Source organism: Macrobrachium nipponense, chromosome 28 (genome assembly GCF_015104395.2).
Source record: "Macrobrachium nipponense isolate FS-2020 chromosome 28, ASM1510439v2, whole genome shotgun sequence".
Taxonomy (NCBI): Eukaryota; Metazoa; Arthropoda; class Malacostraca; order Decapoda; family Palaemonidae; genus Macrobrachium; species Macrobrachium nipponense.
In genome coordinates, this window is record NC_087217.1 from 43934229 (window position 1) to 43952442 (window position 18214).

Here is an 18214-nt window from a genome sequence, read left to right on the forward strand (position 1 = left end):
ATATGAAGATTTGTTAAGGGTTTAAATTTCTTCCAAGTAAGAAAAGTGAGGTTTTGAAAAATTCTGTCTTCGTATGTGTATTCATTTGAAAGACCAAGAACTTTTCTAGCTAAAGACTTCTTCAGGTGTTTTGTCGACAAGCAAAAAATGCATAGGAAAAATATAGAAAAAATATAACATTCTTGAAGTACACCGTCAATATGTGATAAACCTGCACAATACTGACATTTCTTAATTTTATGTTACTGGGATTATACTGCACTGGTAATGACAAAATTAGCATATATAAAATATATTTTTTAAATTTTTTACTTTAGCACAAATCAAGCTACGATTCCTGAACCACACACTATCAAGCCCAATTTCTCAACCTTGCCAAAATGCCCTCACCTCAGAGTACTCCCCCGGTCACCAATTTCAGTCATGTCCCCATTGGATAGTAAATTCAGATCAGACTGCAGGGAACACACTCTCAGGACTTCCTTGTATTTCTCCTCATCAAACTTCTGCCCTATGATGATGTTTTCCCGAAGAGTTGCATTGTAGATCCAGGCCTGCTGAGTCACCAGAGCCAATCGACCATTTGCTTGCAAGTCGCCACTTTCAACTTTCATCTGAAAATATTTCATGGATTGGTATTACCACAGATGCTATATTATAAATGTTACCAACTGTTTCCAGTTCACTGACAGGATTTTGTACAATGAATACTGACAGAAGCACCGCTATCTTATAAATATTTTGTAGATTGATGTATAGTAGGTTATGTTTAGCTATACTGTACGTATAGTATTTCTTTAGCAGATGTGACGTTGGAATAATTAAGGGAGTCCCCAGTTAATGGCAGCATCAGTTAACAGTGTTTCAGTTTTACTTTGCTTTCTTCGTTAACCAAATTCTCGGCTCTGGAAGACAGTTTATCGGCGCTGATAAACAACTTAACAGAGCTGTCAACCAGTTGGCACCATTAAAAGGATCATGGGCACTTTTGGCGTCGTAAATGCCAGTTATTCGATTAATGGCAAGTTTTGGTTACCAGCGCTCGGGTGATAACCGAACCCCCACCATTAACTGGAGACTGTCTGTATTACAATAAAAGTTAATAAAATAGAAGATAGTTCCCTTCACAAGTGACTGATTTCTGATTTCCACTTACATCCCCACAAATTGCTGACAGTAGCGAGCTCTTCCCAGATCCAATGCTCCCACAGACTCCTATCAGCTTCCCTCGTTGAACAGACAAGTTGAGGTTGAACAGAATAGTCACGGTTTTCACAGAGTTAGGTTCAGCAGTGGGAATGATTCCGTTCATTCCATTTGAATTCCCATTCGGTGAATTCCCATTGTGGGTGTTGCCGTTCACGGTGTTGCCATTGGGAGAACTGCCGTTGAGGACAACGCCGTTGGAATGATGATTGCCGTTGGGGACGGAACCGTTTGACTTTACGCCATCTGGAAGGGAGGATGTAATTGAATTTCTTGGAAAATTACTTAACTCTGGAATAATACATTTTAATAAGATCTACGACATTGGTCAAATTGACTAGCTACACATAATTTTGTAATACTGTAACTATGTACTCTTATAAAATGACTTAACCCTAAAACTAATACATTTTAATAACATCTATGCATTGGCCTGACTTCTGTGACTGAGATGCCTCACTGACCACAGTTCTGATACTGTAATTACTATAACTGTGATGAATTTGTATAGTGCTGTACTGTATTTATGTGTGTTGTAATTGGCTTTTTTTATATAAAAATGCTAAACTCCTTTTAGCATGTAACATCTATGGCACTGATCTTACTGGACTTGATTTCCTAGATATCTCACAGTTAACAGCGGTTCCACATAGTTTTTGCCCTGACCTAATCTGTACTTCACTCTTAACATTTAATATAAGAGAGATGTAAACAGATGTTGCATCCAAAATTGTAGCATAAGAAAACAATAATCATGAGAAAATATAATCATAATAAGTTCACATCAGTTAAGTTGAGGCGTCACTACATTTAAGAAAGGACTGAAGATTCTGGAAAAATGGAATCGCAGCTATAATAGATTCATATCAACCGTGCATTTGACGCCTAGGCCAGTCCCTTACGACGCTCCTGATTGGCTGCTGATAAGCCAGTCATAGGGCTTGAAACTCTCAGTCTCTCTCGAGAGTTCACATAAACAGGATGTATGTTCCATCTCTTCTGACTTCAGGAGAAGTGGAACATACATCCTGCCTATGTGAACTCTCTCGAGAGAGACTGAGAGTTTCCAGCCCTGTGACTGGCTTATCAACAGCCAATCAGGAGCGTCGTAAGGAACTGGGCTAGGCGTCAAATGCACGGTGATATGAATCTACTATAGTTGATCCCATCACTCACTCTGCTTCTTGCTCTCAGTCCGTTCAGGTGGATGATCCTCTTTAGAGTCTTTGGCTTTGAAATCGATGTTGGTGACTTCCCAGGCGAAGGTCCCGTTCTTGATCTGCAGGGCCAAGTTATTGTTGACCAGACCTCCGTTGCGTTTCTTGTGTTCTGGCAACTCCAGTAGTTTCTGTGGGAGTGTTGCAGGTTTAGTAAACAAGAAATGGTATAATCAAAGAGAACAGAGTTATTACTGCAAATACAAATGGCATGAGTTGTATATATAAAAGCAAAGCAAGATACACCACATTATTATTATTATTATTATTATTTTTTTTTTTTTTTTTTTTTTTTTTGCTCTATCACAGTCCTCTAATTCGACTGGGTGGTATTTATAGTGTGGGGTTCCGGGTTGCATCCTGCCTCCTTAGGAGTCCATCACTTTTCTTACTATGTGTGCCGTTTCTAGGATCACACACTTCTGCATGAGACCTGGAGCTACTTCAGCCTCTAGTTTTTCTAGATTCCTTTTCAGGGATCTTGGGATCGTGCCTAGTGCTCCTATGATTATGGGTACGATTTCCACTGGCATATCCCATATCCTTCTTATTTCTATTTTCAGATCTTGATACTTATCCATTTTTTCCCTCTCTTTCTCTTCAACTCTGGTGTCCCATGGTATTGCGACATCAATGATTGATACTTTCTTCTTGATTTTGTCAATCAACGTCACGTCTGGTCTATTTGCACGTATCACCCTATCCGTTCTGATACCATAGTCCCAGAGGATCTTTGCCTGATCGTTTTCTATCACTCCCTCAGGTTGGTGCTCGTACCACTTATTACTGCAAGGTAGCTGATGTTTCTTGCACAGGCTCCAGTGGAGGGCTTTTGCCACTGAATCATGCCTCTTTTTGTACTGGTTCTGTGCAAGTGCCGGGCATTCACTTGCTATGTGGTTTATGGTTTCATTTTTCGTATTGCACTTCCTACATATGGGAGAGATGTTATTTCCGTCTATCGTACTTTGAACATATCTGGTTCTTAGGGCCTGATCTTGTGCCGCTGTTATCATTCCTTCAGTTTCCTTCTTTAGCTCTCCCCTCTGTAGCCATTGCCAATTGTCATCGCTGGCTAGTTCTTTAGTCTGTCTCATGTATTGTCCGTGCATTGGTTTGTTGTGCCAGTCCTCTGTTCTCTCTGTCTTTCTCCTGTCTCTGTATATTTCTGGGTCTTCGTCTACTTTTATTAGTCCTTCTTCCCATGCACTCTTTAGCCACTCGTCTTCACTGGTTTTCAGATATAGCCCCAGTGCTCTGTTTTCAATGTTGACGCAGTCCTCTATACTTAGTAGTCCTCTCCCTCCTTCCTTTCGTGTTATGTATAGTCTGTCCGTATTTGCTCTTGGGTGTAGTGCTTTGTGTATTGTCATTTGTTTCCTGGTTTTCTGATCTATGCTGCGGAGTTCTGCCTTCGTCCATTCCACTATTCCTGCGCTGTATCTGATTACTGGCACTGCCCATGTGTTTATGGCTTTTATCATATTTCCTCCATTGAGTTTTGACTTGAGTATCGCCTCGAGTCTCTGCATATATTCTTTCCTGATCGTGTCCTTCATCTCTTGGTGTTTTATATCTCCTCCTTCCATTATTCCCAGGTATTTGTATCCTGTCTCATCTATGTGTTTGATGTTGCTCCCATCTGGTAGCTTTATCCCTTCAGTTCTCGTTTACTTTGCCTTTTTGTATGTTGACTAAGGCGCATTTTTCTATTCCAAACTCCATTCTGATGTCCCCAGATACAATCCTTACAGTCTGGATTAGGGTATCTATTTCCTTGATGCTCTTACCATACAGCTTGATGTCGTCCATGAACATCAGATGGTTGATTTTGTTGCCTCTTTTCTTGAGTTGGTACCCAGCATCCATCTTCTGTAGTACTTTTGTCATGGGAATCATGGCTACTACGAAGAGTAGTGGGGACAGTGAGTCGCCCTGGAAGATCCCTCTCCTGATATTAACCTCTGCTAGTCTTATTCCAGAGCTTGTAAGTATTGTATTCCAGTTGCGCATTGTATTTTTGAGGAAGCTGATGGTATTTTCCTCTGCCCCATATATTTTCAGGCATTCTATTAGCCATGTGTGTGGTATCATGTCGAAGGCTTTCTTATAGTCTATCCATGCCATGCTTAGGTTGGTTTTCCTTCTCCTACTGTTCTTCATTACCATTTTGTCTATCAGGAGCTGGTCTTTTGTGCCCCTACACTTCCTTCTGCAGCCTTTCTGTTGGTAGGGGATGGTGTTTGTCTCCTCTAGTAGTTGTATAGCCTTTCACTGATGATACCTGCTAGTAACTTCCACATTGTTGGTAGGCAGGTGATAGGCCTGTAGTTTACTGGCTATATTTCCCTTACTCTTGTCTTTTTGTACTAAGGATGTTCTTCCTGTGGTCATCCATTTGGGTGCTTGGTGATTTGAGATACAATGCTGGAGTTGTTCTGCTATTCGTGGGTGTAGGGCCTTGAAGTTTTTGAGCCAGTATCCATGGACTTCATCGGGACCTGGGGTTTTCCAGTTTGGCATTTTCTTTAGTTGGTGTCTGACTGTGTCTGTCGTGATCTCTGTGAATCTTTGTTTTATTCTCCCTGTTTCTTCTTCCTTGACTTCCTGGAGCCATGTTGCATGTTTGTTGTGTGATACCGGATTGCTCCATATGTTTTCCCAGAGTCTCTTACTTGGTTCGGCTTCAGGAATTTCTGGGTGGTTGTCTTCCCCTCTTAGTTGGCTGTATAGTCTTTTCTGGTTGGTTCCGAATAGTTTGTTCTGTTGGTATCCCTTATTCCTGTTCATGTACCGTTGGATCTTGTGTGCTTTGGCCTTAAGCCTCTGTTTTACATCTTCTATTGTGTTGTTTAGTCCCCTGTCTTGTACTTTGTATTTCTCGTTGAGTTCCTCCTTTGTTTTCTTGCTTCTTAGCCTTTTTTCTGCCATCTCTTTCAGTTTACTCAAGTCAGATCTCATCACCATGATTTGCTTTTCCAGGCGCCTTTTCCAAGGAGGTTGCTGTTTTGGTTTTGGTTGGGTTGGTTGTGACGGTGGTGTTGGTGTTCGAATCCCCATCAGTTCTGCTACTAATCTTGCTCCTGCATATGTCAAGTTATTTGTTTCTGTGATACTGGTGGTGTGTATTAGGCCCATTATTTCATTGACCTCACTTGTTTTCTCCCTTAATTTCTTGGTGTTGTAAGCTTTCATGGTGGGGATCTTTGTTCTCTCTGTATCTGGCTCCATCCATTGTCTAATCTTTTCTACCCATTCCGTCCTCTCTGTTACTTCGTCGGTGTTTCTTCGTGTGTCGTTGTTTGATACTTCATCCTCCCTGTCGTCTTCTGTGGCATCGTCTCTCAGGTCCGGAGCTAATGTGGACGAATCATGCTTACTAAGAATGATTATTATTATTATTATTATTATTATTATTATTATTATTATTATTATTATTATTATTATTATTATTATTATTATTACGAAGTTAAACCCCTACAGGGGCCACTGACTTAAAATCAAGCTTCCAAAAGAATATGGTGTTCATTTGAAAGACGTTATAGGAGATAACAACAGGAAATACAGAAAGAAATCAGTTATTAAAGAATAAAAGATAAATTAAAAATTAAAGACTAAAAAGATTGAGATATAAATAAACTAGTAAAATACAAGGCAAATTGCTTGACATAAGAACATAAAATACTGCGTGATATCCATGACCAGGTACAAATTCAATTTAAGGACTTCAGTATGATAACAGTATATTTATTATTATTATTAGGCTTTGGTACAGCAAGACCTCTGAGCTAATTTAATTAGCTCAAACAGGCAAGCTTCTATCATTTCATGGCTGAACAACAAATAATTCCACGAAAAGAAGCTGATAAAAGTTAGGTATTTCGACCTCCTCCGAAGCATTACAAATTCAACGACAAATTGGTTCTACCACATACGATCTCTGCTTTGAGATGGATGGAATGAAAATGGATAAAAACTAAGCTTTATTAATACAACACAAAACCGACAAGAAAAAAACATACCTGGATTCTAGTCAGCGAGACTTTCGCCTCGGCAACTGATCTCACAGTAAATGGCAGAGTTCCTACTGAGAACTGCATAGCATTGAATACTGAGAAGATGGTGAAAGCTTCAGAGGAAGTCAGTGTATTACCTGCGTTGGAGAAAATATACATTATTAGTCCAGGAATGGCAAAGTCAATTGTGACAAGATATCAGTCCAGGAATGGCCAGGTCATATGTGACAAGATGTCAGTCCAAGAATTGTCAATTAAAATGTGACAAGGTATCATTCCAGGAATGGCCTGGTCATACGTGACAAGGTATCAGTCTAAGAATTGTCAATTAAAATGTGACAAGATATCAGTCCAAGAATCGTCAATTAAAATGTGACGAGGTATCATTCCAGGAATGGCCAAGTCCAATGTGACGAGGTATCGTTCCAGGAATGGCCAAGTCAAATGTGACAAGGTACCGTTCCAGGAATGGCCAAGTCCAATGTGACAAGGTATCGTTCCAAGAATGGCCAAGTCAAATGTGTCAAGATACTATAGCATTTGCAAATGAAAATCAAATTAATCTTTTTATATTTAAGGCGAGCCAATAAAGAAAAAAAAAACCTTTCAAACTAAAAGTTAGAAAAGACCTACCAGTCAGCGTATACCCAAGAAAAGTGACAATCGTCGCTAAGATGCTAATACTTGGCACAACAGTCGAGCTGACAGCTTGTAGCAAGGCTCCAACGCGGTGTTTCTTCAATTCCTCTTTCCTGAGTCCTGGGGAGAAAGGAGAATGCAATTATTATTATCATCATTTTTTTTTCTTGGTGTATCAGAGTCCTCCAATTGCTCTGAGTGGTACTTATAGTATAAGGTTCCGGGTTGCACCTTGCCTCCTTAGGAGTTATTATTATTATTATTATTTATTTTTTTTTTTTGGTTTGTCACAGTCCTCCAATTCGACTGGGTGGTATTTATAGTGTGGGGTTCCGGGTTGCATCCTGCCTCCTTAGGAGTCCATCACTTTTCTTACTATGTGCGCCGTTTCTAGGATCACACTCTTCTGCATGAGTCCTGGAGCTACTTCAGCCTCTAGTTTTTCTAGATTCCTTTTCAAGGATCTTGGGATCGTGCCTAGTGTTCCTATGATTATGGGTACGATTTCCACTGGCATATCCCATATCCTTCTTATTTCTATTTTCAGATCTTGATACTTATCCATTTTTTCTCTCTCTTTCTCTCCAACTCTGGTGTTCCATGGTATAGCGACATCAATTATTATTATTATTATTATTATTATTATTATTATTATTATTATTATTATTATTATTATTATTATTATTATTATTATTATTCAGAAGAAGAAGAAACCTATTCACATGGAACAAGCCCACAAAAGGGCCCACTGACTTGAAATTCAAGTTTCCAAAGAATATTATGGTGTTCATTAGGAAGAAGTAAGAGGAGGTAATAGGAAATACATGAGAAAGAGTTTTCACTTATTGAAAAAAAGAAAAAATAAAGGTAATGAATAACTTTATATACACTCACATATATTACACAAGTTATCACGGGCATATGTTGTGTCATGAAGATGGATGAATAAGCATGGAAGTGGTTGCTACTGAATTTAGGGATATCATTTTCCTGTGGGGTTGGCTTATACTATAATGACTTAAAGTTTGTGATATGTGTATGTACGTATATGTATATATGAATATACGTATGTATGGTGTGTTTGTAGAAGTAGCATCTCTACTCTATAGACACTTTAGGGATCTGCCTTTCTGGCAAGTACCAAAGTCTCTTATATAACTAAGACCCTATACTGCACTTTAGATATCTTGCACAGCAAGACCAAACAGTTTCCAACCTAAGCCAAGCTGTACTTTACACTTGGCAGTTTAAGATTGTATAAAAGTTCACATATAAAATGGTGCCACAGAAAAAATAATCATAACAATGTAGCTGATAAGTACAGACGAAGTTTGGTAGGTAATTTGGGGTGTTACTGATCATTGAGAAAGCAAAATTCATCATATCTGGAATGGTGCCATAGCAAAAACTAATCATAACAATGTAGCTGATAAGTACAGATGAAGTTTCGTCATATGAGCGTTACTTATCATTGAGAAAGTAAAATTCATCACGTAGTTGATTAGTACAGACCAAGTTTGTTAATTTGAGGTGTTACTTATCATTGGTGCCGTAGCAAAAACTAATCATAATAATGTAGTTGATGAATACATATGTCCCTATGTCCCTTAAGCTGCGGTGCTGCTCATCAGCGAGAGAAAGAGAGTCAAATTCAAGGGGCAAACCTGCAATCTTCTCTGCGAACGACTCTTCCCAGGAGTACATCTTGATCAATCGGATGCTGTTCAGAATCTCGTTCATGAGGGTCACCCTCTTGTCCGTCACTTTGACCGTCTGAACCCTCACTTTGCTTTGTGCTTTGGCGATGAGGCCCTGTGGGGGAAAAGGACGAAAATCAAAAGAACAATCGTCGAAAACGAAGCACTAAAGTGACTTATCATCCAGTATGAAAATTTGGTGACAAAGCAAATCCCTGGCGTACTTTCTGCCACTCATCATTCAACAGAGAAAAGAAGTATGAGTGGTCGGACAGTAAGGAGGAAATAAAGTGAGAGTGGAGGTGGAGGTTGAGTAAAAGGGTACAAAGTGGCTAGGGGCCAAAGGGAAGGTGCAAGCTACCTTTAGCAACGTCTACAGTGCACAACGCGAGGCCCACTGACGGTGCTACCCCATAAGGGGAGTAGATTTAACGTTTCGTAAAGAGGCGATCAAATAATGTTTTGTCTGCAGGACATTCTTGAATTTCTTGTGAGCTAATAATCAACATTAATCAACTTAGACTCCAATGTTACAAAACTCATAATTACCTGCAGATTTCCAGAGAAGATTAAGACACTGCTGGTGTTTTTCAAAGTTTATCTAGGTATGGAAATATTATCAGTGATTTGAAAGGAAATCAGGTCACACACAAGCACAGGTCTTGTGTCACTTCAAAGTAACAAATATCTACGAATTAACAAACAACTCACTCCTACTTACCATAATTGGATAAAAGCAAACGAACACAGCCTGTCCAAGCAACGACCAGGGGCCCAGTATGTAGACCGAGTAGATCACGCTTAACGTAAAAATGATGGGCATGGCTGGAAAAATGTGCAAAAGAAGCATAAGTAACAAAAAGGTAAGCACTTGAGACTTAGAGTAATACTGGGTAGCAGTTGTAAATACGTAAACAATAAATAAATAAATAAATAAATAAATAAATAAATAAATAAATAAATAAATAAATAAATAAATAAATAAATAAATAAATAAGTATGTGACAAGTGACAACTTTGTATTCCAGCATTTACTGTCATTACAACACTGAGCTGAGAACAAGCAATGATACTGGACCTGAAAAGAGTAATACAGAGTAACAGTTGTAAACACGCAATAAATAAATAAATAAATAAATAAATAAATAAATCAATAAATAATACATAAATCAATAAAAAATAAATAAATAAATAAATAACTAATACAAATAAATCAATAACTAGAAATAAATAAATGAATAATAAATAAATAAATAAATAAATAAATAGTTAAATAAATAGATAAATAAATAAATAAATAATGGATAACAAGTGACAACTTTGTATTCCAGCATTCATTGTCGTCACTACAACACTGAGCTGGGAACAAGCAATGGTACTGGACCTGGCAATCTTCAGGCAAACCTATATCTAGGTATTAGTCTTCCTGTGTCCTTCATTAGGGACGCCCCAAATCTAATCTTGTCCCCATACGATAAAAAGCATTGCAGTATCTCATGGAAGGAAGTTAAAAGTCTCATTTTCTCCAAATCAGTTTGCCATGCAGGAGTCAAGATCCAATTTGCTATACTGTATAGAAAAAATATGCAACATTACCCTAGACCAGGGGTGTCAAACTCAAATCCTTTCGAGGGATAATTATGCTCTTGGTTATGGTCTCGAGGGCCATCAAAGATTTGGTAATTACTTATTCCTTATTCCTTATGACTCATTTATTAAGGTTTGCAATAAAAGAGCCTTATTGCCAGCAATTATAATATGAAATAAATTAATAAATTATTGTCATACGAATGAAAGGTAAAACTTATTACGTCTCGTTTTAACAGTTTAGTAACTTTAGTGAAATTTTCCTCAGTTGTAACAGTTGTAGTAGCTCGACTTGAAAAATCTGTTGGCACCTCGCGGGCCACTTAAGACCATCCTGCGGGCCACATTTGGCCCACGGGCCATGAGTTTGACACCCCTGCCCTAGACTAAAAACAGAAACCAGTTTGTATTCATTGGGAAACAGAAGCAGAACCTTAGAGTTATGCACAGGTTTTAGAGTCCGATCTGAGGCGAGGAGAGAAAGATGACCTCTCACCTGTTAGGAACACGCAGGATATGCAAGCTTCGAAGAGCCTCTCCATGTCATTGTTGCAGAAGTTGATGATTTGGGCTGAAAGTCTCTCACCGCCCGTTTTCAACTTTAGAATCTTCTTGTACATCAAAGCCTGGATGGCACCGGTGACCCTTGTGGCTGTGGGGTGTCAAAAAAAAAGGGGGGGGGGGGGTGTTAGACCTAGAAGTTTCACTCAAGATTGATCCTAGTTTAACTCGGGTAACTCCACATGCAGTAAAACATGCCACAAACTTGTTGCTCGCACTTCACAACAGGTTGAGTACATAAAAACAATTTAGTGGTATTTATCCTATCCAGCTTTTGTGAAAAAAGTCATAAAGTCACAATGAAAACTTATCACAAACAAATCCCAAACACGTTAATTACATATCAACAACCTAATGGTAGTTATCCTATCCAGCATTTGCAAAAAAAAGTTATAAAAATATAAAAACAGATTAAACAAATCTTAATGGAGTACATGAAAACAACTTAGTGGCATTTATCCTATCCAGCTTTTATGAAAAAATAAAATGTCATACACTCACACTGACAACTTATCAAAATCCAATCCCAAACAGGTTAAGTACATGTCAACAACTTAATGGTAGTTATCCTATCTAGCATTTGCAAAAAAGTTATGAATATATAAATATATAAAAATATCTTAATTGTCTTGGCTGCACAGTAGCGTTTTACCCTAAAATGAGAAAGGGTTGATTCCCAATTCATATCAGAACACTGTGCTAACGGATATCCTTGTTAGAGGCTCTCTAGATCAACAGATTAAACAAAATCTTAATGAAAAATATCTTAATTCTCTTGGCTGCATGGGAGCGCTTAACCTTAAAATGAGAAAGGACTGAGGTATAAACTAAAATCTATACGAAGTCACAAAACTAACTTACCTGTGTGAGTCCCAACAACGAACATGGCGTTGAAACAGGCGCCCCTCAGCATGTTCACGATTAGAATGGAGACGGTTATAATGGCAGCGTACTGGAAATCTATTGTGGGCGAGTTTATGTAGTCTAGAACCAACTTTAATAACACCGACTGAAAGAAGAAGAAGAGGAGGGATTGTAGGTAACTTGGGCGGATGTACAAAGCATAGAAACGTCAATACAATACAAATCGACTTTGCGCTCAAATAATCCTGCCTAGGTGTATTTACATGCAAAGTAACATTATGTACGTTCGTAAGTAACCTTTATATAACCTCATATGCCCTGAAGAACACAATGAAAGATATCACCAGCTCAAATATGGTTACAAGTATCTAAGACTCCTGAAATAAAACTACCCAGGGCCAAATTCAATTTCAGACGAGAGAACAGCGCTCTCTCCAGGGGCATCCGTCCCGAGACTCCAGTACTCACTGGGCCCAAGAACTGAAGGACATTTTGGAAGACAGAGATGACCATGCAGACGACGACCCTGGTCCTGACCCCTCTCCAAACGGCGCGCCAGAGCTGCGGCCTCTGGTTGGCCTTCCTCGAAGTGCTGACTTCATCCTCCCAAAGGCGTAGTAGGCGATCGGCGTTCTTTTCGGCCCCGTCATCTGCCTGTTCGTGAATAAAACAAAACAAAAGAAGGTTAGTGCGGGGTTGAGAAGACGGTTCTCAAAGGGCGTGTTGCTTTTTGAGACTCGTTTTTATTGTGGAAAAGGTCGTGGGGTGAACCTTTCGTGGTGTAAGATTCATTACTAAAGGGTCTTTGCCAATGTTATTCTGCTTAGTCCTAGGCCTAGGTATACCCACTTTTTGCATTTTACTTCACCTTCATTCCTGATGCCTTTCTTTGGCCTTGCTGTCCAACCTCTCTGACCATTACTCCCTAGTGCGACTGTGGGATTCTCTCTCTCTCTCTCTCTCTCTCTCTCTCTCTCTCTCTCTCTTACAAGTCTTGTCTCAAACATCATTTTCCCTCTTTCCTTACTGCCTTATCTCTCTCTCTCTCTATCTCTCTCTCTCTCTCTCTCTCTCTCTCTCTCTCTCTCTCTCTACAAACACTTGTGTTAACAAATCCTTGTCTCAGACTATACTTTATCTCTTCCTTTATTGCCTTTTCTCTCTCTCTCTCTCTCTCTCTCTCTCTCTCTCTCAGCCCTCAGAGAATAAGTTTATCGAAGCAGATATGGAAGTTTTCCTGAATACAGTATTCTTAGGCATACACGGAAGACTACAGAGAGAGAGAGAGAGAGAGAGAGAGAGAGAGGAGAGAGAGAGAGAGAGAGGACGTACCCTAAGTCTCTCGAATATCAGGCTGCATGCTGATTCCAGCGAGAAGGCTTTAAACAAGGGAAAAACCAATACTGTTCTTCAACGAAAAATTGCGCCTTTAATGGGAAACTCAATCATCACCCCCTTATCTCCCACTGGGGGAGGGGGAGATGGGAGGGGGGGAGGAAAGATTGCAACAGAATTGCAAATGACAACATGATCAGAAAACCACTTCGCCCATTTCACGTAAGCTGGGAAATATGATTCATTGGCCTTAGCGGTTGGTTTTTAGGTTATAACAGCCTTATGCCAGCACAAATCCATTACCTTTGGGACGGCCTTTGGGGTGGTATAAGGTGGGAAATGGTATACTCTTCATACCAATACTGATAGTGCTGGAAGAGATTTCTGAATTTGATTACAGACACTTAAATGAAATTCGGGTTGTAAGGTCCGTAGAGTGTTTAATCTCGCTTTCTGCTGTATATATTACTAAATAACAAAATCAAACAGGTACACTATACTGTGGATTTACTTTACCAATAATGCTAATTTTACCTATACTATATTATACGATCTAAGCTCCCGCAACACTTCAAAAAAAAGGGGAGACAAATTTTGCAATTCAAATAATCTGTTCTGTATGTAAATTGAATAAGACCAAACTCATCGTTTCCACACAGAGCAGGATTATGCACTCGACGGGGAAACTGACCTTTTTTTAAGAGCAGCCAGCCACGAACCAGATTTAATGTCTTAGAAAATAGTTTCTATCTTTATTTTGCATTTTTTGATGATTCCTTATTTTTCTGTGGGTTATTTAGTTATCTAACTTCCTTAATTTTCTATGGATTATTTAGTTATCCAACTTCCTTATTTTTCTATGGATTATTTAGTTATCCAACTTCCTTATTCTTCAATGGGTTATTTAATTATCTAACTTCCTTATTTTTCTATGGGTTATTTAGTTATCTAACTTCCTTATTTTTCTATGGATTGTTTAGTTATATAACTTCAATATTTTTCTATGGGTCATTTAGTTATCTAACTTCCTTATTTTTCTATGGGTTATTTACTTATCTAACTTGTTTTTAGTACTTCCTTCTTTCATTGAATAAACCCGTAAACTTATTTTTAAAAATACGCGCGACAAAAAACACGCCTGAATCTTTGGACAGACGACGAGACTTAAAAAAAAAAGTCAGTTCGGAAATTATATATATCTAACTTGTTTTTAGTACTTCCTTCTTTCATTAAATATACCCATATATTTATAAAAAAAAATTACGCACGACAAAAATCACGACTGAATCTTAGGACAGACGAGGCTTAAAAAAAATAAAAAAATAAAAAAGTCTGTTCGCAAATGATTCATATCCAACTTGTTTTTAGTACTTCATTCTTTCATTAAATAAACCCGTAAACTTATTTCTAAAAATATGCGCGACAAAAAACGCCTGAATCTTAGGACAGACAAGACTTTAAAAAAGAAAATAAGTATATAAAACGTCAGTTCGCAAATGCTTCAAAAGCCTCCGAGAGAAACATCACTTCACCCTCCTCTCCAGGGAACGTTGTTGTTCTCAAACTTGAGCTTTCGTCTCTGACGTTGAAGAAGAAGAAGAAGAAAAACAGAAGTGACAACAGGAAATGTCCCCTAACTTCGTAGACTGTCTAATAAAAATCTTTTTTCCTTTTTTTTTTCCTCTCGGCGGAAACCTCCTAGTTGTTCTTGTGGGTGAACTACGGCTGAGATCTTGCGCATGTCGTCCTTCTATTGTTCTAAGACATCATCTTGTTCTTGTTCTTATGGGTGAACAACGGCTGAGATCTTGCGCATGTCGTCCTTCCATTGTTATAAGACATCATCCTCTTCTTGTTCTTATTTTTGTGGGTGAACTACGGCTGAGAACTTGCGCATGTCGTCCTTCCATTGTTCTAAGAGATCTTCTTCTACTTCTTTTTCTTCTCTAAACGGATGCGGCAGACGCGAGGGGGACTTCGTGCCCACATTTATTACCTCCTTGTGACACTCCGGCGAGAAATGATAATCATTTTTTGACTTCTATAAAAAAGTCATAAGACGAAAAAAAAAAAGTTTGCGTCGCAGAAGAAATAAAAAAAAATCTTTGCGTCGCAGACTTGATTTGACTTCGAGGAAACTTCGAAGAATGTTACGCCGACGGGGGGTTAGGGTGGGGGCGGGGTGGGGGTAGGGGGTGGGGTACACGAATTATATATGAGGGCGGAGCGGGAAGATGATCTACAGAATATAAAAATAAGGGGTCACAAATGAAAATAGTAGTAGGTATGTGAAGACAGACGGGGGGGTCAGGGGGGGGGGGGTGGGGGGGGGCGAATAGAGTTTTCCATCTGGACATTGTTTGTTTGTTTGTTTATTCAGTACCTCTTTTTCTTCTCTGGCAGTCGGGTGGGAGACGTCAGTCTGTCTTGTCTGTCTGTCTGCTAACACTGTTACTCAAATGGCTCCCTTCCCCCACCCTTCCCCTACCCCCTCCCCGTCACTCTTTCAGTAGAGAGTTCCTGGAAGCTTCCCGGAGGAGACCGAAGACGATCAAATTGCCCGGACACAAAAAGGACCACTCCAAGTCTGGAAATCTGGAATCACTCCTTCCAATTCCTGTCGGGTTCTCATATAATCCTTCTTCCCCTACTCCCCCCCTTCCCCAGTCACTCCCTTGAGAACACCTTCTTCCCTTCCTCCTCCTCCTCCTCTCCCTACTCCCAAGGGAACTACCCCTAACTACCCTCCCCAAACAACTGCTACTGACGTCACTGGGGCTTGACGAATCTCCCCCCTTCCCCCGCCCCCCCCCCCCCCCCCCATCCCCCCGGAAGGAAAAATGTGTCTGCCCTAGATGGCACAAGGCCAGGGGTGATGAAAACATCATGGGAAGGAATCTCCACTTTGGAAGTCTGACAGCAGACAGGCAGCCAATCCATATTTACAAGGCAGGTTTTTGTTCCTTAAAGTTCAGCAGTCTATAGGTCTTTATATATTTATATATATATATATATATATATATATATATATACACATATATGTGTATATATATATATATATATATATATATATATATATATATATAATATATATTATCATACATAAATATATCAAACAGTAAATAAAGATAAAGACAAAATCCACGAAGGAAACAGAAATGAAGGGAAGTTCTGCAAGGCCTTTCGACTTTTTGCCCTTTAGCTCTCCAAGCCCTTTCGACTTTTTGTCCTTTAACTCTCCAAGGCGTTTCGACTTTTTGTCCTTTAACTCTCCAAAATCTTTCGACATTTTGTCCTTTAACTCTGCAGGGCTTTTCGACTTTTTGTCCTTTACTTAGTAGCACAGGACCAGATGTCGAAAGGCCTGGCAGGACTCCACCCGTTCTCTTTCCTTCGTGGAATCTGCCTTAGTTTCGTAATTCAGTTACACGTATTATCTAGTGCGTACAAATTATAAATATTGCAAAACGGAACCGACAGACATACTTATGTTCGCATTCATTTGCCTGCGCATCTTTGTGCAACTTTACGTGAATGCGTGCGCGCATTAAAAAGGATAAAAAATAACAAGAAGAGGGCAGACCCACCTGTATCGTCCACAAGTCTGAAGGCTGGAGTCCACTCTTGAAGGCCTTGACCATAAGTCTGGTCAGCCAGTGGACGGTGAAGTAACTGAATAGTCCAGCGCTGCTACCTGGAAGTAGTCTTTTGTCTCTGTTGGGAATAATAATAATAATAATAATAATAATAATAATAATAATAATAATAATAATAATAATAATAACATGCATGTTTCGTTGAAAATAATGGCAGTTTCAACGAATTTTGTCCTCCATCTCTTCAGCCTTCTCCAACAGTTTACTCATCAAGCGTTGGAGAACAAATGGGTATGGAGAAGAAGGAATGTGGGAGACGATGGACTAAGTGTTGGAGATGATGGAGATTTCAGAAGAGGAGGATTGTTAGTTAGAGATTGTTGAGAAGGTGGAGGAGAAAATGAGTAAAATGTTGGAGAAGGATGAAGAGATGGAGAAGGAATGTTGGAGACGATGAGGAAACAGTGTTGGAGAAGGATGGAGAGATGGAGAGGGAATGTTAGAAGCGGTGAGCAAAGTGTTGGAGATGGACTCTATGGAGGTGTTTGGATGTCAGAACCGTATGTATAGCCATAAAACCAGGCAACAAAACGAGAGACGCTTTCATAACACACAACTAACTTCCAATTCGGAAATCTCATAAAGAAACGTCAAAAACTCTTGACAGAAGGAAGAATGCAAATATAGGATATTGTATTAAAGCTCCTAACTTTGCTTTCAGTTTGGTATTTTGAAAGTTACGGGGCAGTAATGTATTACAATCTCCGTTTGACTGCCTGTTATTATAAGGACGTTATTTACGTCCTTATAATAACATACACACAAGCGAACATCACAGGGAAACGATAGGCATTACGTCAATACTCACTTGCGCTTTGGTCTGAAGGGTAAAAGGTGCATCAACTGCTGACTGTATTTGGTATTGCAACATCCTGGTTCCTTGTATTCGCTGCAAAGAGAAAGAGGAAGAATTCACGTGTAAACAAAGAATTCTGCTGCCGTCTGCGGATTACTAAGTCTGCTAAACTGTAGTACTGCTTCAGGCGTATAGACCTAGACTGATTGTGAAGAAGGGAACATGCAAATAAATAAATTTTTAACAAATGAATGCAAATGAGAATAAAACTGGAACATATTTCCGTCGATAACTGGTTGAAGAAATGGCAGAGACAAAGAAATCTGTAGTCTGCGGACTGATGAAGCCGCACTTCGTTACATCCGACTAGTCTTATTCTAAGTTAGAATTAAGGAAACTGCAAAATATGATTTTTGAAGCAAAAATACAAATAAAAACAAGAATGGAAAAATATTCAGTCAACATGTAATTGAAGACACAGTCCACGTGTCTATGAGACTAGTTGATTTCCTATTGATAAAGCGCACTTCGTTACATCAGAGAGTCTTATGCTAAGTTAGAGTTAAGGAAACTGCAAAAAATGATTTTTGAAACAAAAATGCAAATAAAAACGAAAATGAAAGCATTTGCAGTCAACATG

At 39.1% G+C, this 18214-nt stretch overlaps 1 protein-coding gene across 7 annotated transcripts in view; it reads right to left on the reverse strand.

Moving 5' to 3' along the window:
• The window catches only part of LOC135201700 (ATP-binding cassette sub-family C member 5-like), a 362327-nt gene that overhangs the window by 20558 nt on the left and 323555 nt on the right, over positions 1-18214 (reverse strand). For all 7 annotated transcript variants that reach the window (XM_064230856.1, XM_064230857.1, XM_064230855.1 and 4 more), the window contains 12 exons: positions 17587-17667; positions 16710-16836; positions 12256-12441; positions 11785-11932; positions 10859-11014; positions 9497-9600; positions 8743-8890; positions 7073-7198; positions 6446-6576; positions 2383-2554; positions 1157-1452; positions 391-614 (listed from right to left, as the gene is read on the reverse strand). In XM_064230856.1, the coding sequence (XP_064086926.1) occupies positions 391-614; positions 1157-1452; positions 2383-2554; positions 6446-6576; positions 7073-7198; positions 8743-8890; positions 9497-9600; positions 10859-11014; positions 11785-11932; positions 12256-12441; positions 16710-16836; positions 17587-17667 (1899 nt within the window). The remainder of the gene's footprint in view (positions 1-390; positions 615-1156; positions 1453-2382; positions 2555-6445; positions 6577-7072; positions 7199-8742; positions 8891-9496; positions 9601-10858; positions 11015-11784; positions 11933-12255; positions 12442-16709; positions 16837-17586; positions 17668-18214) is intronic.